General features: G+C 45.5%; 1 protein-coding gene and 1 non-coding gene across 2 annotated transcripts in view; both read left to right on the top strand.

Moving 5' to 3' along the window:
- The first annotated feature begins 6,202 nt into the window (after nt 1-6,202).
- On the top strand, nt 6,203-6,274 carry Trnap-cgg (transfer RNA proline (anticodon CGG)). The gene has a single exon. It is a non-coding gene; the product is annotated as a tRNA-Pro (tRNA).
- A 248-nt stretch (nt 6,275-6,522) lies between these two features.
- LOC119385683 (putative phospholipase B-like 2) overlaps nt 6,523-24,086 on the top strand; it is a 57,699-nt gene continuing 40,135 nt past the window's right edge. The window contains exons 1-2 of the mRNA XM_037653083.2: nt 6,523-6,731; nt 9,175-9,421. Coding sequence (XP_037509011.1) covers nt 6,523-6,731; nt 9,175-9,421 — 456 coding nt within the window. The remainder of the gene's footprint in view (nt 6,732-9,174; nt 9,422-24,086) is intronic.

Here is a 24,086-nt window from a genome sequence, read left to right as displayed (position 1 = left end):
CAAGTTAATGCTTATGAAGAAAGTGGAGAAGGGGATGAAGCTTCACAAGAAGGGATAAGCGCTTAAAAGCAGTCAATTCAAAGGCTTAGTAAAAGTCCGGGAAGAGTGTACAACGGTACATTCACTAAAAAACAGTGGCCACGATCTCTGGTCTGTGGTTCAAGTTAATGCTTATGAAGAAAGTGGAGAAGGGGATGAAGCTTCACAAGAAGGGATAAGCGCTTAAAAGCAGTCAATTCAAAAAGCTTAGTAAAAGTCCGGGAAGAGTGTACAACAGTACATTCACTAAAAAACAGTGGCCACGATCTCTGGTCTGTGGCTCAAGTTAATGCTTATGAAAAAAGTGGAGAAGGGGATGAAGCTTCACAAGAAGGGATAAGCGCTTAAAAGCAGTCAATTCAAAAAGCTTAGTAAAAGTCCGGGAAGAGTGTACAACGGTACATTCACTAAAAAACAGTGGCCACGATCTCTGGTCTGTGGCTCAAGTTAATGCTTATGAAGAAAGTGGAGAAGGGGATGAAGCTTCACAAGAAGGGATAAGCGCTTAAAAGCAGTCAATTCAAAAAGCTTAGTAAAAGTCCGGGAAGAGTGTACAACGGTACATTCACTAAAAAACAGGTGGCCACGATCTCCGGTCTGTGGCTCAAGTTAATGCTTATGAAGAAAGTGGAGAATATATTTAGATTGGAATTCGTGTGAGCATGCTGCATGTCCGACAACGTGCTCCTAAAGCCATGTCCGAAAAAAATAATAAAATATAAAAAATATAAAAAAAAGAAAACAAAAGAAAAGAGAGAGAGAGAAATTTTCGGTTAAGATTATTATTAACTTGAATCTTCCAGAGCACGAATTGAAGACAGTATGCCCGGATTGATATTTAGTCCAGCCTTCAATGTATCAAATTTATAAATCATATATGATTCGCGCTGTTCACGCTCCCTTGTACTGGAGAAACCACTTTGCAGGAGTGTAACCTTGATGGAATCAAATGGGTGGTTTTCGGAATTTATATGCTGAGACAGAGGAAGATGCGGAAGCGAATTAAAATGGGAACGATGGTTATTAAAGCGGGTGCGGAAGGCAGTGTCTGTCTGACCTATGTATTGAATACTGCATACTCCGCACTCGAGAAGGTATACTACATTAGAGCTGTCACAGTTAAGGTTTGAGTGAAGGGAGTATTTGAAATTGGAATGTGTGCTTTCAACAAAGTTGGTTGGCAACTAACTTTGTTGAAGCACACAAATAGTCAGGTAACCGATGGCAGAAATAATGGCGAGTATATTATTTCGTGGGATATGTAAGTTCACGATATCAAAATTGAAAATTTTGTTTGGAGTAGTATCGCTGAACTTGATACAGAAACAGTAAAGGTAGTTGTTTCTTTCTCTCTCTTTCTTTCTTCCTTGTTGCATAGTACAGAAAATACTGAAAAGGCAAAAGGGTTAGGCACCAGACAAAGGCATCTGCTCCAAATACAGTGCTGCACGCAGGCCATCACACAAACTTTGCAAAAAAGGAATGAGAAAGAGAAAAAAAAAGCTAGATGTGCAAAATAATTTCGGGCGTATATTATTGGTACGTATCTAGCACAATCCAAGACATACATTATCCCTGCAGAAGACGACAAAGAGGAATGGACTGTCCGGTTGTCGTGTTGTCCTTCATACTGGTCGATATTGTTAACCCATATATGCCCAAACTCAGAAAAAATGACAAAACAAATATTTTTGCCGCAAAAAGTATACTTCTACCCTCAAAAAAAGCACAAGTTTCTTATTTACTGCCAGGCAAAGGTAACTGTTTTTCAAGCCGTCCTATATATATAGGGCACTGGGAATTGGGGGAGCTATGTGCGGGTGTGGCAAGCCTTGAAACATTTCACGTGTACACCGACATTGCACTTCTTCCTCTCCATGACGTCTTTCACACAAAGCCCGTGCTTGCTCGGAGAAAGCGGTCGGCATGTGACAGCATGAAAAGCAAGCAATGTCTAGGCTTGTTTGTACACGTTGAGAATGAGGCCTGTTTGATGTGACGTAGGTGGCGCTAATCATCAGCTAAAGCAATGGCGGTGTTAGAGTGCATCAAAGAAGCGTCCTATATGTAGGACATACGGCATTTATGGGTTAACCTCAGTGTAAACAGACTTGGAAATACTCACGCCTAGGGTCAGTTTTCGTAACATCTTTATGGTGGAGGCAGTGGATGTGCTGGGACTTGCCGTTTTTTCTGACCAGATTCTGTTGTGACGTGCCATTTTTCATGCGAAGCCTGCATTGGCTGACTAAAGAGCTGGTGTTCCAAAAAACGCTCCTCAACCACAGCTGGCGCGCACCAAAGAAATAATAAATAAAACTATATTAATTTTATTTCCGGGACTGGGGTTTGAACCCGAATCACCCCGCCCTAAAAAAAGCGAGTGCCTTGACCAGTAGGCTATGCGCCTATGCTTGCCCATTGTGAACTGAACTGAAGCATCCGTTCTACTGACTATGCAAAAAGCCGTACACTTGCTATCGGCGCATCATCAAAATATTTCGTGTTGCCGGGCAAAAAGGCATCCGCTGGATAACGCGTAATATCGATATCAGAAATTGCATAGTCCAGGAATATTCCAACTTCGAAAAAATTGAATTCCGTGTTTCCATGATCGCATAATGGTGCTTTCGTTGAGCCGTTTTACAGGCTGATGAACGCTGGAAAGAACATGAAAGACACCATGCTGAATCAGCCTGCCTGTAATAAAGCTGAACGCTTACGTTAGGAGGGATCATTGTGCAATGGGAAATGAAGAAAGAAAGAAACAGAAGCAGTGGGCCAGGCACGCCCACGCCAAGCTTCGCTTGCCTCCATTTCCTTGATAGGGGAACGGCTCCTGAATTTTTCAGTTTTTCACGTACAGTTCCGATCTCACGTAACACAGCAACGGCACCTCCCGCGCGCCCGGAGCGCTTAGTGCCGACATCACCTGGATCGGGGCGTTCCATTTTGATGATTATTATCTCAAATTACGTGTATTTTGTGGGACTTCTCAAAAATGGGTATTCCATAAATAATAACGCCCTACAACTTTCATGTATAAATAAGTGCCCTCAAGTCAATAATTAGAATACTAATTATTTGATTTTGTTTAGAATAACAGAAAGCTGAGCTAGTTGTTAGGTATCCATTCTAAAAAGACAGGGCGTACAAACACGGACACCAGAGAGAAGTCAGGACACCACAAACGGCGTTTGTGGCGTCCTGACTTCTTTCTGGTGTCCGTGTTGGCACGCCCTGTCTTTTTAGAATGAATTGTTTTTGTTAATTACTCATTTCAATGTAACTTTAGGCGCAGCAATTAGTTGCGCTAGACGTCAAGGTCATGTGCGAGATGACAGGTGCCTGATGATCACAGCACTTTTATTTAAAAAACTGCATTATGTAAAAAAAAAGCTCTGTATGTGTTGCAGAATACAAGCCTATATGGCTGAAGCCCCTTTAGAGCCTTGCATGCTACACTTGCGGGCGTTATTTCGACACTGAAGTTTATGTCATTTTCTCGACAACTGCCTTCGCGCCTATTAAGAAGCAGGGCTGGGCAGTATCGCGATACAAGAGTATCGCGATAGTATTTCAGAGATACTTTTGAGTATCTGTATTTCTGTATCGAGATACATTTGAAAAATGTATTTGTATCGCAGTAGTGAAATACATTTACGATGTATCGCTTGTATCGCGATACTATGCAGGACACGAGCATGATTGTTACATTTTTTTTTGTCGGAAATGAGTTGAGGCGTGTTTCCAAGGGGGGAATGAGGGTTTTTTTTTTGTTTCTTTCTGTGCCAAGACAAGCAAAGGCGCGCCGCCGGTCGCCGACAGAAAGGGCGGCGATGGTTTCCACTCATGCACAGAATGGCCCATGTGGTAAAGCACGCGACACCACAGGCAGCAGAATCGCGGAAGCAGTGTTGTCGGCCTCTGCCGACAAAGTCACTTTCTCTCAAGGCCAGTGCAGCACGCCTAATTTTTTTCGGGTGGCAAGCGATTACTTCGTGACCCTCCGCGCGGATACTGCCTTGGACCAGAGGCTTCGCAATGCTTCGTGTGCGTTTAGTTCTCAAAGCGGCGGCACTTCGAAAAGCAGTTACCGTTGTCGCAGCGGAAGTACCTAGAAGATGGCTATCTTTGTCGCACTTTCAGCCAACTCTCCAGCGTGTCGGGGTGCGTTCCTAATTGATCACAAGCGTGAAACGGTCTTTTGTGGTACCAGGCTCCCCCACCGCCGGAGCCAACTTCGCCTGTGGCGGCTTGCTGAAATGGGTGCTGGTAGCGTCGGTGGTCGTGACAGCTTTATCGAAGAGTGACCCCTTCGTACAAGGCGACGAGTGCTTGCTGTAGTTTGTGATGGGGCGCTCTGAGCAGCTGCGTCTCTGTTTCCACGCCTGTTTAGAGAGATGGCAGGAGCGACATGAGAGGACCTCTCACCCCCAAACAACGTGATTTCAGGAAGCCAGTGTTTGAATTGTGCAGTTTTGACGTATTGGGTTCCATTGCGCGTTGGTAATTATGGCCGGCCTATATGAGCAGCGAAATCCTGAGCCGTCTGGCCCGGCGCCGACCGGGCCATACGGCTGAGGATTCCGAAGATGGGGACTGACTTCGGCTTCTGAACGGTCAGAACGACCCCACGTCAGGGCCGAAGTATTTCGGTATCTAGATAACCCGAGAATATATATCGCAAAGCTGCAGGGCTACCCGGCTATGAAGGCGGTATTTATTCACTATAACACGAAATTGTGCTCGTCTGCAGCGGTATAGAGAGACTTTTCTTCTTTCGCAAGTCTTGTGCTGAGGCCGAACCGACACTGTCTAGAAGACAGCCTATTTGAGATGCTCACACAGCAACCTTCTCAGCAACGCAGACCTTGTGCGCAAAATAAATGCGTACTTTTTTCAATTCACTGGTGTTCACTAGTGATTCGAGTGATTTGCTTAAACTGTGCTGTTTCTAGCATAGCTAATTTTGTTGTCACCAAGTATGTCGATTTCGGTATATAATGCTTGTTACTCTTGCTGTGAAATAGTGTACTTTTTATTGCAGTTGATACGTGTAATTATGTTATTATTAGGAATTATGTACTTTGTAACTCTCCCCCGCCCCCTGTTTATTGTCTTAATGGCACTGAGGATACTGTAATATATAAATAAATAAACTACAACTTTCAACGCGCTGCAACTTTATTTACAACATTATACTGCACTTATAAATGTCTTCGCAGAGTATGATCATCCTTGAAATGAAAAAAAGTGTTCCAGTATCTGTATTGCTGTATCTGTATTCCGGAATACTTTTTTCGTCTTATTGCGAAAGTATCTCCAAAATATCCCGTTACGTTAAAGGCAAATGTATCTCAGTATCTGTATTTTAGGCTTCCAGTCCATGTATTTCGATATCTGTATTCCGGAATACTTTTCCGAGTATCTCTGCCCAGCCCTGTTAAGAAGTTTGTAGCTTTGAAAGAGTAAATAGTGAAAGTCAGTGATCAGATTTCAATATTATATTCCGTATCCGAGCCTGTGAATGTTTCCTTTTCACAATTTAAACTTTTTACTGTTTCAAACGCATGTAAGTCACCATATGTTAACCTGCGATATGCACTTAAGCTAAAACTACCCTTAGGCTAATGCGGTTTTTGCATTACTACAACTACACGACAACTGTTGCTTCGAGGAGAAGGCAACGTCGATGCAGAGTAATTAATATAAAATGGAGCTGAGCTCGAAGGGTTAATTATTGCGAGCTGCTGGTCACTAAAAGCGTTGGGACGTCTTCTGAAACTCCATTAAAGATGCGCTAAAAAAGACAAGGACCAGGAAAGACACAACACAGGCACTGTGTCGTGTCCTGGTCCTTGTCTTTTTCAGCGCTGTTATTCGTATATAATGAATTACCAGCAACTAGCCCACGTATAACTTTAATCTGTCCCTTTAATGGCAATATTAATGAGATCCAACAGACAATAATGCCAATGAGAGTATAGGGGATGTTATTCGTTGTAATTAGGATAAAGAGTGAAGAAAGTAAAGTACACGAAAAGATAACTTGCCGCCGGCAGCGACCGCCCGATGCTCTACCACTGAGCTACGGCGGCCGTCATCCTCCCGTCCACTTTATGAGGTATATGTACCCCATAAAGTGGGCGGGAGGATGACCGCCGCCGTGGCTCAGTGGTAGAGCATCGGACGCGGTATTCGAAGGTCGCAGGTTCGGTCCCTGCCGGAGGCAAGTTATCCTTTCGCCCACTTTACTTTCTTAACACTTTATCCTAATTACAAGGAATAACATCCCCTATGCTTTCTTTGGCATAATTTTCTTTTGGATCTCATTATTATTGTGTCTAAGAAACGAGGCCTTAAAAGTCATATTCTTTCCTTCCTTTAATGGCAGTGTTATCGATTATCCATGCACCTGGCAGTAACAACAAACAGGAAGGCAGTCCTAAGAAGTTCAGTTCTTTCCCATACAATTTAGCGATGTACGCAAATCACCTCACCATCTGGATCGCGGCGATTCTGGCCACCACGGTCCGGGCTGACCAGACGCGCTGGGCGTGGGCAACGGTGGAGCCAAGGGCGAGCCGACTGGTGATATACGACGGCGAGCCGCCGCAGTGGAACTCCTCGGAAGCGCCGCACGTTCCCGTGGCATGGGCAAGCTTCAAGGACGACATCCACGATAGTGGGTGAGTGGCATACGGTGCACTCTCTAATAGTTTGTCGCTGCTTCTTCTTTGACAAGTCTTGGATGTGAGGCGCGCAATAGAGACTTGTGAACTATTGTCGAGAAACGAGCTGAAGCGGTAGTGCGCGTTCGATCCGCACAAGGATGAGAAGCCTCCTCAGAGATGCGGGCCTATTTGAAGTGGTCCAGTGAGACGTAGTCGCGCGATAGCAAAACGTGCACAACAGAATGGTAGATTTATTATTACGATACCATCGCATTGCTGGCTGTTGCAACGTGCACCTGAGGACCCTGCGTAAATGTAGAGAATGTGTTTGCCATAAACAAAGTACGACATGTTTCACAAAAAGGCAGCTACTACTACATAAAATGGAAGCTATGTAACGAGCAGAGTGTTTACTGACAGATCATGTGGATTCAGGTATCAGTACTGCATAAGTGCGTACTCGGGGCTAGAGCAAGCAGCAGCCGAAGCGAGTGGTATCAAGCCATGAAAACGGAAGCAGTTAGAAAACGTGACATTTCGCGTAAACACACAAGCTGATTTATGCATTGAGGGTCACTTGCCCACATGCCGCACTTGTCGCTTGAAGTTTCCGGATTGGCCAGTTCTACGCAAAACGTTTACAGATTTGGTCATATTCGAAAGTTTTCCAGAGCCAGCAGCGTCGATTATCATCGAATACTTCCCTACGAGCTCTTACTAGGGGGCGGAAACTGCCTATACCTCCCATGGGACGCGCTCTCGCACGCAAACACGCTGTGTCAGCGTCGCTTCAACCACTGGCGGCTGCCAGGTGTCCAACTAGTAATAATTTCATGACGTCGCTGGTGAGGTCAGCAAATAGAGGGGAGGAGGGTTGCCGCGGAAGCTCTCCTTTCCCACTTAGCATGCAAGCGCAATGTGGTCCTACCCTCGTGCAGGTACACTGGCCGCTCGGGCGACGCGGTCATTCGTTGAATTTAGTTAACCATTTTTTTAAATTTTGTTCGTGTGTTGTGAAGTGGAGGAACTAAAGCTGACCGATTTCTCATTAAGACAAAACTCGATCAACGCCAGTTAAATTTTAAATCTTTCGTTTATTCACATGTTTAGCTAAAAAAAATACAGAGATACGCGTAGCGTGAAAGTGCCAATCTGCAAAATTAATTCGCGACTGAAATATGTACATAATGAGTATACATTGAACCCAGAATATCCGAACCAATGCGAAAATTATTAACGGTCACGAGCTGGCCACGTCGTACTTGACTCAGTCACGCCTGTTATGACGGCGCACATATTTTTCCTACAAAACTTGAGTACTAGACAAGACAGAAGTTCTGGGAAGATGGAGGCTCGAAGCGATGAGAAATCGTCGAACATGCAATAGCCGCTGGAAGCGATCTTTGGGCAAATTTACTTGCCCTCGTCAGGGTAGCAGCACTGCCTTGACAAAGGAAAGTCCACTTGTCGAAACGTTTTCTCCAGAGACATCCTCTGTTAAACGGCTTGTCAAAGTAGTGAGTCCATTACAGATATTTCAGGGACAGTATTATAAGTAAAGACCCACAAAGTTTCAAACTGGCTACACGAACTTCCATGAACTGGAAGGAGCCTATAATTGCTTGACATCGTCTGAATTGCACGCAAAAAGTAAAAGATGAACATACTGTGTAGCCGAACCAACACGCATTCAAGCCTTTCATTAAGCGTATTTTGCCGGCAGCAGGTTGGCTGTCGTCATGACGAATTAGTCTAGCGACAATGCGCTTATGTCAGTCCAGTCAGGCTTGCAGAGAACTGGGTTTACTCAAATATTCACTAGGAAACCTGAAAAACCTTCGCGGAACTGAAAATCCCTGGGTTAACACACCACAGAGCCGTGCAAAGCATGTGATGCCCCGATTTAGCCATCTTCGTCTAATGCATGGTTGACCTGCTCGACGTGGCCTACTGCAGCTTCCGCTCGCTGCACGCCACATAAAATGTATTAACTTTCCCGTATTCATACTTGACACGCCAACCAAGTGAGATAACCCAGCGCTATCCAACTGAGCGAGTGGCAAGGGTGAGCAGAGGCGAACACAAGTGAACTACTTCCCACGCTTCGGCCGATTGAAAATTCATGAAAAAAGAAATAGAAAAAGACACATAAACAAAATAAGATTTCTTTACGGTTCAATTAAATTTATTCACTTGGAAAAAACTCGTGAAAGACAATAAATGCGACCATCCATATTGAACCTCACTTCATTCGAACCAGATATACTATGCTCGGCAACCGCTTACGAGCGCGCATGTTCCTTGAAACCGAAACTGGCGCTCATTTCCCGGGGCCTGCTCTTACTACATATCTGTTCTACTTGTTTCTGTCTACGTTTGGATACCAATGCTTTTTTTCTGTACGCGTGCACTATGTTTCTAGCTGGCTGACGTTGCTGTCCTTTTCTCGTTACGGCAGCTGGTCGTACCTTCAGGTCGAGTCCAGTCCATACGTGCCCGACGAGCTGCAAGCGTACGCGGCTGGAGCGCTGGAGGCCTACCTGACCCGACGTTTAATGGAGAACCAGTGGGAAAACCTGTTCTCACGATACTGCGAAAACCAGACCGAGTACTGCAGCCGGCTCGATGACTTCATCATTAAGAACCTCCAGTACTCACGGGAGCAGGAACACCGCTTCATGTACAGCGATCCTTACTGGAACATGGTACGATGCTTGAACTATGGAACAAGCCAATTTTGAATTGAATAACATGCCGCGAGATTAGGCTGTCTACTTTCTCATTCCAGTTAATGCAGGTTGTACAAATCGTTTCTTTCGAAACATATATACTTAATGTTATTTGTGCAATTACCCTGTTTCTGTATTAACGGTCGCACAACGTGGACAGTCAAAGGTCGCTAGGCTAATCAGTGTAATTAGCTTTTCACGAAACATTTCCTTTCTCGAGAAAAGTTAAGCCAACTTCGCAAGTAAACGGGTGAAACAACTCTTATACAATGTCTGTAGCTTGTGACGAGACAGACTATTCGCTACGGGCGTTTGTTGGCCAATCAACGATTTGTGTTCTTCTCCGCAGCTTATAATTTCGTTCAAATCATCATTCAATATATTATTCTTAAAGGAATGATTCCTTGTCAGTACCGGACATTATGTTTTATTCTCTACGTTTAACATGCTCCAATACCGACAAGCGATGCCGGAGTATGTTGCCCAAATTGTGATACGAAAAAACCGTGGTATAAGATGCTGCAATACTCCGAGCGAGAGTGTAATGAACATATTGATTTCATACTTCCGTCTGTTTGTCATATGTCAACCAGCCATTTTTGCTTATTCCTTACTACCGCTGAAAATAATTAGGCACTTTTGTTTTGTTAGGCCGGCTTTCCTGCCACCGTCACGTAGCGCTCAGTAAAGTATACGCTGGAGCAGCCTACACCATTGATGAGTTCTACGAAAAATAATGCACTTTGTCAATCATGCGCTATTTTCTTCAGCAATTTACAAAAATAATTCCACTGAGGTTCACAATTTCGGTAGTTTTTCTTCAAGAACAAATATGCGTGCAACAGATTCTAGCGGCATTTTATGTCATAGTTTGGAAAAAGCGCGCACAAGCGTTACTAAAGTTCAATGCAAGAAACATTTTTAAGTAAATTTTAACTTATTTCGGGGGACATCGCTTTTCATAGGTGTTCTGGTCTGAGTTGAATAAGTAAATAAATAAATAAATAAATCCATTCTTAACATTGAAATTATCGAATATAATACACTTCAAAGGTGTGATTTGCCAGTACAAAAAGCTGATGCTGAGTGCTGAGTGGTGTTTCTTGAAGGTTTTCTCTTGCTGTTATAGAAACCCGCTCGATTCTCCTCATTTACTTTTACTCAAGATGCAATGAGTCTCAAGAGAGCATCACACTGTAGTGCAAATACTTTTACGTTTAGTGCAGTATTATACCAAGGAGATGAGAATTTCGTGGGACTTGCACGGCTGCTAACGTACCGCATTTACTTGCGTAACATGGGCACTTTTTAAATGCGAAGCATTTCTTAGCGAACTAAAGGAACTTTGAGCGTATCTATCTATCTATCTATCTATCTATCTATCTATCTATCTATCTATCTATCTATCTATCTATCTATCTATCTATCTATCTATCTATCTATCTATCCTGCCGCCTACGTCTGGGTGCCCTAGCGGCTGCCTCCTTAAATTGGATTATTCCAAAATTGGCACAAGTGGACATGAAGATATGACGAACATGACTGTCTGGTCATGACATAAATAACGTGAAAATCCTGCCGCGTACGTCACGAAAACAATTCCTCCAGTCACGTGTGGCACATACCCGTATACCACTGACCGCAATTTGCGGATATGCGCCACAGGTGATTCACAGTTTATATATGTAAACCCAGGAACAGCGACCACAGACATTGGTAATTTAAACGCAAGAGCGTTAAGAAAATCCGGACCCAGCAGCATTGACACCACGAATGCAAAGAATAAAAATTAGGATCCCAGAACGAATCGAAACCAAGCATTCTGCATGGCAGTGAAATATTCTACAACCCAGCCATGCCACGTCTTGAATCTACTTTGGGAAACGGTGCTACGCAGGTGTTATGTCGGTGCAACGTCAATTGTGGTTGCAGTGCTGGCTAATTTTAGCACGAAAGTGTTTTATGCCGGGGTCCACCAAGACTTCAGTAACGTATTTCCGTCACGGAAATGACGTCGAAAAAATTTACACGATCAGATCGCAAATAAAAAAAATCCGGCAGATCCCACGCACTGTGGGAATCGATGTAAGGCGAAGCAGCCAGCAAAGAGCTGCATACATCGCTTTGTTTATTTTTGAGCCGAATGAAATCATTCATGCCATGGCATCTAGTTCACCATATATCGCATGTTTGGCATGCACGCGTGCATGCACAATGTGGTATATACCATGCCAATGAAACGTATATTGTGGTATATACACTGCATGACCGGTGATTTATGTTCATCACGCACTCCTGTCATGCAATACCAATTTTGGTATATATCCAGTTATCTAAACGGCCGGAAGCGCACCATAACAGTGTCATGTAAATCATACCGTACATGACATGCATAACATAATTCGCATGTTAGGACCTGTCATTTATGTTCATCATACAGTCACATCGCACAATACCAATTTTGGTGTATATCAAACGAGCGAAATAGCCGCGAGTCCACCATGAGCGTGGCATGTAAATCATGCCATACATGACATGCATGTCACGGTTTTCATGTTACCACCTGTCATTTACGTTCGGCATACATTCGCGTCACGCAATGCCAATTTTGGTGTATATCAAGCTAGTGAAACGTCCGCGAATGCACCATGAGCGTGGCATGTAAATCATGACATGCATGTCATGGTTTTCAAGTTACCACCTGTTACTCATGTTCTTGATACAGTCACATCGCGCAATCCCAATTTTGGTGGATATCAATCTAGCGAAACGGCCGCGAGCGCACCATGAGCCTGCCATGTAAATCATGTCGTACATGACACGCATGCCATGATTTTCATATTACCACATCTAATTTACGTTCGTCATACAGTCGCGTCGTGCAATACCAATTTTGGTGTATATCGAGCCCGCGAAACGGCCGCGATTGCACCATGAGCGTGGCATCTAAATCATGACATACATGACATGCATGTCATGGTTTTCATGTTACCACCTGTTATTTATGTTCTTATACAGTCACATCGCGCAATGCCAACTTTGGTGTATATCAACCTAGCGAAGCGGCCGCGAGTGCGTCATGAGCGTGGCATGTAAATCATGACGTGCATGAAACGCGTGTCATGATTTTCATGTTACCACCTCTAATTCACGTTCGTCATACAGTCGCGGCGCGCAATACCAACTTTGGTGTATATCAAGCCAGCGAAACGGCCGCGAATGCACCATGAGCGTGGCATGTAAATCATGACATACATGACATGCATGTCATGGTTTTCATGTTACCACCTGTTATTCATGTTCTTCATACAGTCACATCGCGCAATACCAATTTTGGTGTATATCAACCTAGCGAAACGGCCGCGAGTGCGTCATGAGCGTGGCATGTAAATCATGACGTGCATGACACGCGTGTCATGATTTTCATGTTACCACGTGCCAGTTATGTTCCTCATGTCCAAATGTCTCGTCATACCAGTTTTCGTATATATCCATTCATTTAAACGGCCGCGAGCTCCCCGAGACCATGTCATGTAAATCATGCCGTACATGACATGCGTGTCATGATTTGCACGTTAGGACCTGTCACTATGTTCGCCATGAACTCTTGTCACGTCGTACCAGTTTTGGTATATATGAAATTAACGGAATGGCCGCAAGAGCCCCAAGGCCATGGAATGCAAATCATGCTGTTCATGACATGCATGTCATGATTTTCGTGTTATGACCTGTCATTTATGTTCGTAATACGGTCATGTTATGCCATACAAATTTTGGTATACATCCGATTAACGAAACGGCCAGGAGAGCACGAAGTCGTAGGCGGCTAGATAGATAGATAGATAGATAGATAGATAGATAGATAGATAGATAGATAGATAGATAGATAGATAGATAGATAGATACGCTCAAACTCGCAGAAGTTCGCTAAGAAATGCTTCGCATTTAAAAGTTTCGTCAACGGGCATCGAACTCACGACCGCTCGGTCCGCAACAGATGCCGGGCACGCCATCCACTGCGCCACGGTCACAGACTGTAGGTGCTTTACAAACGCGCCTTTTACATCTACCACTCTCCCGGTCGGCGGGGTGGTGTTGCCCTCTGGGAGCGGTAAAGTAGTTCGTCATTACTATGGCCTCCGCGATTAGCACCTGCATCGCGTTACACGTCCGTCACATTCGGCTCGTTTTCAATAGAAGTTCAATTTTGTCAATGCCTTAACACACCGCGAGGTGGCGACATAAGCCTTGCTCAGAGCATCACGCTAATCCAAACCACAAAATTGGCCGCGTATCTGCGTGCTCCGCTGCAAATGCCGTGTAAAGACGATAGAGGAGGCGCTGCGTGAGATATGGAGATATGGACGCCATCTGGCAACGTCGGGAAATATGAGCTTGTGCAGAGGGTTTCCTTCCTCTGTGGCAGAGGGCGTTCGTCGGCGCCACGGTGTAAGAATCCCTGGTCGGCGCGCATAGGCATTTTCAGCGCAGCCGCATTTTCAGCGCAGCTTAAGAAACTAGGTCTTTAAAATTGCCTATCTATGTATTTTCTATTAAAGGAACACACCACCTAATACACACCTAGTGATGTTGCGCCTCAGATATGCGTAGTGTTAGGTTTTTGATCGACAACCTTCACAAGTATGAACAGCCGTACCAGTTCAAGATGGGTGGGCGGTAATCAAGTGGTTCAACTTTGGCCGGCTCGCTGAATCGGGTGACAGACAGACAAACAGAAAGACAGGCCAAAATTTCTGCGTTTAAGTTCCCCAAGAAAGACTATCGTCTTTAAAATATCTCTGCGACGCGCGCCTGCCTCACCTGGCTGTAACATCTTGTTCCCCGCTCACGCGCTCGCCACGAGAAAAATCGCGGCCGGGCTACCGGGCACGACGCGCTTTGCGTTTCCCTCTAGTCCGGCCGTGGTGTTCAATCGCATTTTAACATGCCGCGGGATGGCGACCAAGTTCTGCGTGTAATATGCGACGCCCTTTTGGCTATCACACCTCGTTCTCTGAATACGCTTTCACCGTTAACTACAACATCTACCACAAGGGTTTGTTTAATCATTTAACGTGGGCCTTAGTCGTCGGGATCGAGATGTACCACCAATCATCAAAGTGCCCTATTGGAAAAAGTCAAATGGTGGACATGGTGGAAACCACCATCCACCATTATAGTGGATTAATGTAGTGGGTGGATGGTGGACGGTGGTGGATGGTGGGTGGATAGTGGACGGTGGTGGACGGTGGTGGGTGGATAGTGGACGGTGGTGGATGGTGGACAAGGTGGGTGGATAGTGGACAGTAATTTACGTGGGCAGATGGTGGACGGTAGCCTTGGTGGCTAAAAATTATGCTGTGTACAAGGTACGCGGCAGGTATGGAGATGGCGGGCATATTTGTCAATGAACTATTTCTCTTTCAATGCTATTTCAGTTATATTTCAAAACATATTTGTTACACAAGGCATAGAGGTTAACCACAGATTGGTAACACTCAGCTTTGGTTCCAAATGTGTTATCAGGCAAAACAGGCACAATAATACCATGTTTGCACTAAGCAAAAAACACACTGGCTCAGTGAATAAGTTTATTCCCTTTTCTACATTTCTTGGCGTTATGCTTACTCCTTTGCCTCGACGAGCAGCTTCTGCAGAAAACCCTTGTAGAAAACCCTCACCACGACATCACGGTAGTTCCTCGGTGGCTATAATTGAAGCGGCTACAAAGAGATACATTTCTCCAAGCAACCTGAAAAATATTTCAAAAGCATCATTAAAAAATATAAATGATTTGTTTATAATCAATATATTCATGTGTCTTACACTGCTCCTTTCAATCAAATAAATAGTACTATAGTGAGTGCTTGTTGCAAGTATGGAATGTTGTTGGGCTAGTTGGTTCATAGATACAGCAGACACTTTTAAACTGGGCGAAGACAACACGTTAGAAGACAGAAATAAACAGACACACACGAAGCGCACGGTGTGTGTGTTCTCTGCGCTTCGCTCGTCTTCGCGCAGTTTATACGTGTCTGCTGAACTTATGACTAAGTGACTTTTGAATTAATACAGTACAATTGCACTACAAATCACTACAGCTGGTGAGGTACTACCAGCTGTTATATTATTTTTTTCGCGAGTTGCCGTAAGCGAAATAGTGCCGGCATTCCGTGCGAGGAAAATTACTTGCCCTCGCAACAGGTCGGCAGCGTTCACTTGATTGTAGCCCTTGAAATAAATCTTATTATAACCACAAGTGGGTCAGTTCTCGCGGCAGTTAACCTAACCCTCGCAAAATGAACACGGGATTCGCTAGCCCGCGTTGAGCAAGAGAAAAAAAAACACACCGAAACCACAGCCCAAACTTTCAAACGTTGCAGCGGCAAAAGAAATCCACATTGGACGATGCCGGCGGCCAGCCAACGGGGATACACAGCCGGCCAGTTGACGCTAGCGCCGCAGTGCCGAACCCCCGCCCCATTCCGCCTTCCCCGGAAGCCCACCTACCACATTATATCGTCCTTCAGGGGCGGATTCTGAACAAATTCCCGTTATTTCCGACGTAAAAACTTATGAGTGCACAAGGATGCTAGCATAATCAGTGTTGTTTATTGCATCGCCAAATGAAACGTATCGCGCCTTACCGATTCCCAGTCACAGCACAACCCGGTGGCAGTAGCAATAATTTTTTAGTTTGCTTATTACAAGTGCTATGACGATTGTTAAATACCTGTGTAAGACGAGAGGCTGTCGAAAATTTGATCTATGTTTTCAGTTTTACGGCGGGTAGTGCGCCCGTCTCACATATTCAAGCACTTTGTAACAGTAGCGATTAAGCTGTTCACAAACGTCGGGCGGGAGCAGCTTCAACACAACTGCAAAGACATTCAGCACCACCGTATTCAATATCCCTTGGCAATACGCATACAGCAATAATAATGCATAACGTGCACAGAGTAGCACTCACAGCCACCTACCTTTCGCAAGAGAATCATGCTGGCAGCGTACACGTTGCGACGTCCGCCGGTCTTCAGGTGATGTAACGAGTAGGCGTTGGCTGACCACCCCGTTTGCAGGCATCCGTCGGTCTAGAGGCAATATGGTGAGTTCCCATGTGCACGAACTGTCACGTCGATTCTCCATGCCACAGCGCGCGTTGCGAGAAACTATTCCGCCACTCTTCATCGACGATGATCACCAACAAAGGAATCGTACTTGGGAAGCTGGCGCCTGCCGCTCACTTAGTGTGCCGTGTACCGCGCATCATACTGATTCAAGATGTTCCGCCTAAGTCAATGACCGCAACATAAACCACAAAGCACGGGCACGCACGAAAATCAACCGCATCAGCACAAACACAATCACCACGCCATGATCACGTTGGAAGCAGCGCGCCGCCATGACAGGAAAGAAAAATCTGGGAGGACGACAGCGGCGACGCCCAGTGGCCACGGCCTAAACGAATTTCACTTCCGACGATGGCGGACGTGACGTCACCGCCGCCATTGAGACTGCGCCTATGGCGAACACGGCCTCAGAGACCGGCAGTAGACATTAATCTCAGAGGCTAGGTTGTAAGCCGCTACCAGCGCAGCGAGGAGGAGGGAGCTGGGAAGCAGCTGCTCGGCTCAGATAATAACTGCTGGGGTTTGACGACGTCCCAAAAGCACGATATGATTTTGAGAGACGCCGTAGTGTGGGGGCTCCGGAAATTTCGACCACTTGGGGCTCTTTACGTGCGCCAAAATCTAAGTATACGGCTGTGCTTTGCACCTTGCCCCCGTCTAAATGAGGTTCTCGGCTCAAGCCGCAAATTGTTTTTGCAATACAGTACATTGTCAATCTGTTTACGCGAGGTGATTCGGTTGCAGCATGCATTTCACGGACCTTTTTCTCAACATTTACATCCGTAGCGCACATGATGTTGATGTTTACTTCCAGCCTTATCATAAATGTGAGCGAGCAGCAAATTCAGCGCGAATGTTAAAGCGCAACAGGCGTGGTCTCGGGTAGGTACATCCCACGGAAGTCCAAAAATTAACTGCTATCCAGTGATCACTAATTTTGCTTTTTCTTGGTGCTCGAATCAATATTCTCAGCCAAGAAAATCGTATTAAAATTTACGAATAATCAGGCAATACACTCTTGAGCATTTTTTCGCGATCAATAAAATAGGCACTGCAAAAAAATGTAACATTGAAAACGAAAGCTCAAGGGGCTCGACCACTCACCACAAAAATATAGATTTATTTTATGTCAGTCAATAAGAAATTAAAAAAATGCATGCTCACAAGGGGTGCATTACAAATACAAAACAAGTTCGATATCCTGTCTATTGAGTCTCACATTGCTCCATTAGGCATTACCAACTCGCTCAAAATGCTGTTCATTTGCACTGCAATGATATTTCACATTATACTCATCATAGTTGCCACTGCTTTCGAGTATAATGACGGTGTTTGGTGCAGCTTCTCCAGCATGGTGCAGCATGGTACACCATCATTTTCCTCACCCACCATTCCCTCGCTGCTTTCCACCATTCGCGCCATAGTGGGCGCTGTCTCCTGCCCCTACCCAGTATTTTGCTGCTACTCTCCACCATCGTCCACCATCCTTTCCACCTTACCCAGCTAACGTACACCTTGCCACCCACCACTGTCCACTATAACACCATGATTTACAGCATACCCAGCATTATTTCCACCATATCCACCACCTTTTCCAGTATCCACCATGGTACTTTTTCCGATAGGGTGGGTGCATACATGTTAAACGGTGCCATTAGCTGCCAGACATCAATATATATTGTGCAAACTTTCTTATACCAATGTACAGTAAACATTCAGTTACTTCTCTAAGGGCACGCTTTACTTTCGTGTTATTCCGATTCCTATGACGGAGGGATCAACCATGTCTTTTTTCACAACTTAATAAACATTATATATGTACTCCTATGAGACAGGTGTCGTGTCGGATTAACATCAATTGTGGTTCCAGTGTTGGCTCTGCTTTTATAACAAATATAATAAACAATAAATTTGTACTCCTATGACTCAGCAAGCTATATTGAAGCGTTGCTCGACCCCGGAGGAATAGGCCAATGAATGACATTCACATCATCGCAGCGTAGCGTGCTCTTTGTTTCGATAAAACTGACGTCTGTGCTCTAACGTGAGTGCTGACGTTACGTCACACCATAAGTTACCTTTTAAACGCCAGTGTAGTCGACGTGCCTGCTAAGCAAACGATGCGTACCCAAATCCTCGATTTACAAAAACACGTCGATCCACCTCGTAACGCTTGGCTCAAAAAAAAAAATATGCGGAATCGATAGCTACTCGCTGACTGCTTGGCACGAAACCGATTCGCACAGTGCGTGGTATCTGCTGAAGTTTTATTCTTCATTTAAGGCTTCGAAAAAAAAGGTGCGCTATAGGTACGCGAGTACCGCAAAAGTCCTCAGTAATATCTGTACTGAGGTTATGGGACGCAAAATATCTTCATCACATGATTCTAACCTTAAACTCTGCTGATCATAACACAAAAGTCGGTCTATGAAAAGCCTAAATAACCTAATACAGCCAAAAACTCCAGAAAAAGTTATAAACACCGGTGCCAGAGTCGTACACTCCAAGGCAAAAGGGTGTTATGATGGTGTGTGGTTCATCTCTTTTAGGGACTAATAGGGCTGACCCAATCATTAAGTCCTCGCACCGGATCTAACAGTTAGTTCCGATGCAGTTACTCTTACAAGCTAACTGTTAGTTCCTATAAGTTACCTAAACGGACAAACATTTAATCCTCACATTTACACCTTACCGGGCAACTGTTAGTCCCCACAGTTACACCTCTCCGGACGAACGGTTGGTCACTCAAATACTCCACGAGAAAACTTTTCATCCCCAGTGGAAATGACGTGGTTATCTGCAGGGATGGTTTTCTACAGTTACTCTCCGCAAGGCGAAATACTTATTTTCTCGTGTTTCTTTCCGCGGTGACCAACAAATGGTGCGGAAAAGAACACGACAAAAAATATTTAGTCTTGCGTGCATCACTTCGTTTGCAGTCAGTGCGACAACGAAATACAAAAGTGACACAATGAAATGCTTAAATTTTCCCTATGCATATGAAGTTTCTGTCACTGAAATCACTGTCAAATGTACAATGCGGGGCTAGCCGCGTTGTCATCTTTCTGAAGCTGCTCCTCTAGAGTCCTCTTTCTGAAGCTGCTCCAACGAAACCAGTAGATGAGTGGCATCGCACACGCCAGCGCATACAACAGTCTGCACGTTGTGGACAACAGCTGCACAGCTGCGTCCTGCAAATCACAAAAAATTGCAAATAGTTAATCACTGGCAAAATGTGTGTTACTGTGATGCAGAGCATAGAAAAAAAGATAATCTGGAGAATTTCCTGCGCACTGCGAGTGGCGACGTGAAGATGCACCCACATGGCACATACGTGCAAGGTGAAATAAAAACATACGTGTAAAATGTCGCATGCAAATAATTTCAGCGTGATGTCATACATCACCGAAGACGCATTTCGAGCGACATAGCGCAACACTCAAGTGCGGCCGCCGCAGCGATAATGCCGGTGCGCCGCCAACATGTCGGCGAGTTTTCTGCGAGCGGCGTCGTACAGCTCGAGCAAGCCCGCCAGCGGACCTGCGAACCTCGAGCGAGCGACATATAAAGCGAGCTAAAGTGGGGCCGCCGCCACGAACGGCGGCGAACTGCTTGCGAGCGAACGACGGGGAAGCCGACAGTAATGGTGTCTAATGTCCCAGAGAATTGCAAAGCACAGTTAAAGTCGCCTAGCTCAAGCCCCCGTCAGCCCTTGCAGTGCATTTCGAGCGCGCGACATACAATCGAGCTCTTCGTGTAAACGTGCAGCGCGGCACAGACAAAGGACGAGAAACGGACGACACAAGCGCTGATTCTCAACTGAAAAATTGATTTCGTGCACAAAAAAATGCGTTTAATCACACGGTGCAGTCACTCGTTGCAGGCCACCGCAATGCGTTTTGAGCGAGTCGCAGTGCAGCGGCGAGGCCTCTGTCTAACATCGCGAGTTCTCAGCTAACCAACGCGGCGAACCCTCTGTGAGCGAGCGACTGGGCCCGGCTGGGCGGCCGACAGCAATGGCGGCCATTTTCCAAGCGGTCACACAGCCCAATTGAAGTATAGGTGTTCTGACGCCCAGGGCAGGCCCTCGCGGTGCATTTCGTGCACGCGATATACAACACGATCGAGCCCGTTGCCGGCAATCGCGATGCGTTTCGCGCACGCGACAGGCACGGCACAATAAAGAACGATCACTTACTTGTGAATGAATTCAGCGCCGATTTCTTCCTAGAGTCAGAGTGAGATCCGTTAGGCTTACTGTCTTCTCGGCCGCCGTTCTCAGCCGATGTCGACGCAGTGCCGTGACTACTACAGAGAAATGCAGCGCGCCGTGCAGACACCAGCTCTAGACTTCACGGGTTCGGCGAAACATAAAAACAGCAACACACGTTCATCTACGCATACGTGTATATCTAAGGCCCCACGGCATAGTTCCTACATTGTCGAACTAATTGTCGAGTGCCGCACAACCAACAACGAGCCACCGTGGACACAATTGGGAAAGTGACTTAACAGCGAGGAGGACGGTCAGTTCCCTTCAAAACGGTTTGCACACGGATTCTCACACGGCCTGCATCTCCCCGTGGTTGCTCCTTTTTGCGGACTAACTGGTTTGCAGACGGCACGCATTCCTCAGTACTTTCTCCTCCAACAGTCTATCCGTTCATCGCGCGCGCCTATAGCCTTCCAAAGTAACGTCTAGCGGCGCCAGTGCTCTTAACGTAACTGGGAATATCCACGGCGCGTCTCCCCTCTCTACAACACTGCGCCGCCGCTTCCGCCCATGTGCAGAGTGCTCGGATTGCATGTGTGGTGTGTCACAATGTAACAATTCCTGACTAACAGTGCTTCGGGCCGCATGAGGCGCGCATGCGCGCATGTGTTCTTAGCGCCGCCGCTGCCAAATCTGGCGACAAACCGCCTTCGCTGGCAGCGTCTATCCCCAGTAACGCATAGCTCGGCAGCGCGAGCGTCGCGCCCAAACTTGAGCTTGGGTTCCCTATACGCTTGATTATGTGGATCTTTCTTTGCGCTTCATTTTACACATCATGCGCCGCTTGGTAGCTAGAAAGGGCTACAATACTCACCGTCTCCTGCGATGATACGTTGAGCATTAGGCAGGCACTGATTACGTGAAACCTGTAGTTCTTTATAACTGGCCCGGACAAGTAAATTACAACATCCTGCACCATGATTTCTATTGTAGGGTTATTATTACTTTGTCGTGAAAGTTTTATTCCTTCTTGCTATACTTCATAACCTAATCTCGGAACTTTCATCGGGAAGTCTTAGGGTATAAAAACAGCATAACGAGAATAAAAGTTTGATTGATTTTTCAGTGGTGCATGCAAAGATACTTTTATGTAGTGCATGGAAAAAAAATTGTTTTTGTAAAATTAAGTCATCGCACGGCAGCTTTTAAATTGAGCAACCAAATGGCCGAAATTGAGTTAGGTTGCTCAGTTTGAGAAGAAACGAGGGGGGGCAAGCTTTGCAGGCAGAGAGAGAAAGAATTTGGCGAACTGACGATAATGTACAAAATTGGAATAAAAATGATTCTTCTGCATGCATGTCACAAGGTTGCAATTTAAAAACATAGATTGCAAGCGGAAACCCTGTTTGAGGTCAAAACTGCCATGTCCGCCATCAGATATGAAGTGACAAGGAAAGGGGTGGGCGGCGTTCTCATAGCGTGCGGAGGGCCGCATAAAACTGCCCCGCGGGCCGCAGGTTGCCGACCCCTGCCTCAGTGGATATCTGCTCGTCTGCAGATTTGTGTGAAGTAGTGCATTGAAATCAAGCTATCGCTGCCTGTTTATAACCGGCAAGGAAAAGAGGGGAAAACTTACCGAAAAGGAAGGGAAAAAATTGAACGAAAACCTGTTTCTTTACGAGATTAAGTACGTTAACAGGCCCTTCCTAAAAAACCATTCAAAACCTCTGTTACACTTTGAAAGTTTTAATTGCTTATGTAAACAAGGTAACTGCAGGGGTCTCGAAACGCATTTGTTCTTCTTCTCTGTGATGAATGTTTGCGTACCGAGAGGAAAATGCGTGTTCTGTGCAAGACGTTGTTTCGATTACACCTAAAGTTGTAGGTACCATCAAGCCAAGAATTTAAGAATTTTGTAAATTTATCAATTATAGGAAGCGTTCCAAGAACCGCTTTTCCAGAAGAACAGCACCACTGACAACTCAGGCACTCTGTTTCTTTGCCTCGGCAAGAATCCGCAAGCGGAGTTTTTTTTTCCCATGTTTCTCGTAGATACTGTAGCTTCGGTACATTGTAATATTCACGTGACGTGTCCCGCATAATTTTTATCGATATTTCGCATCGCGACAATATTCTAGTGGCCGCACTGAGTGCCTCAGATTACAGTGTTAATTGATGTTGCGCATCATAGTCAGTGATTCTAAAATCACTGCGCTGCAGTGCGTGGCTCCCATTCGCAGAAAGCCGGCTCCTTCAGAAAGTCACCGTTCTGTATAAAATTTTGGCCGCCTTTGTGCGAGGCAGCCATTCGAGTTTTGCAGACACCATCACTACAGAATGATGTGCACTGCCCATTTGTTTGCACTGCGCAGTCATAGTGAGAAAATCCAAAGTGCATGGGAGGAATAAGGGCATAAGTCAGGCTAGCCGACGTTTTCATAAGTGGAAATATCTTGGTCAAAGGCGTCAGTGACGAACCCTTTCAAACCTAAGGAGCCTTTGACAAGTATACCACGCATCGAAACGTCAGCCAGCCGGCATGACGCCCTTATTAAGGCCAAAGCCTCATATGCGTCAGCAAATTGACCGTCGGTGTCTTGAAGACCTCAATGTAGTTCGCGAAACGCCGGTCCCGCGTTTCCCCTATTATCCACTGTTGCTCCTAAGCAACAACCACACAAAGTTTTTTATAACCGCGTAATACCCCTGACACACGGCCACTCTAAAGTCCTTTAGAAAAGGGGACATCTTCCGGAAAGGCGTTCGAGCGCAGTGACACACGACAAAGGAGTAACTCCCTTCCAGAAACGATCCTTTTCGGAAAGGCAGATCGCGCATCTACTTTTCGACCAGGAAGGGAGTACTCTCGCACACAGTGTGCAGAATTTATGAATAAAAGAAAACATGTTGCAACACTAAGGTGCCTAGTGACTTTTTTTTTTTGCGAGCGAAAATGTTTTAATTTTCAGCAGTAGAAGGATTTGTCGAAAAGCGAACGTTCATACTTTATAGCTATACATACTCTCAAACGCCTGCACCACATCACTAGAAAACCGCCATGCCACCATTCTAGTGTTGGCAGTGACTGGCATTTCTTGTGTCGGCGAGATAAGAATGATGGAGTCTGCTGAATCGGCGCCGTCAACCAAAGCCGTGAAAAAACCACGGGTCCAGTGGACGGAGAAGGCGACCTGGGCGCTCATAAAGTCTTGGGAAGATAAGTTGGACGCCCTGCGAGGGCAAAAGCACAACGGTGTTGTGTACCAAAAGTTTTCATGCTTTAATATCGCGAAATATG

Source organism: Rhipicephalus sanguineus, chromosome 1, assembly GCF_013339695.2.
Source record: "Rhipicephalus sanguineus isolate Rsan-2018 chromosome 1, BIME_Rsan_1.4, whole genome shotgun sequence".
Classification (NCBI taxonomy): domain Eukaryota; kingdom Metazoa; phylum Arthropoda; class Arachnida; order Ixodida; family Ixodidae; genus Rhipicephalus; species Rhipicephalus sanguineus.
The sequence above is the reverse complement of the archived record's forward strand: the minus strand, read 5'-3'. Positions and strand labels throughout refer to the sequence as shown.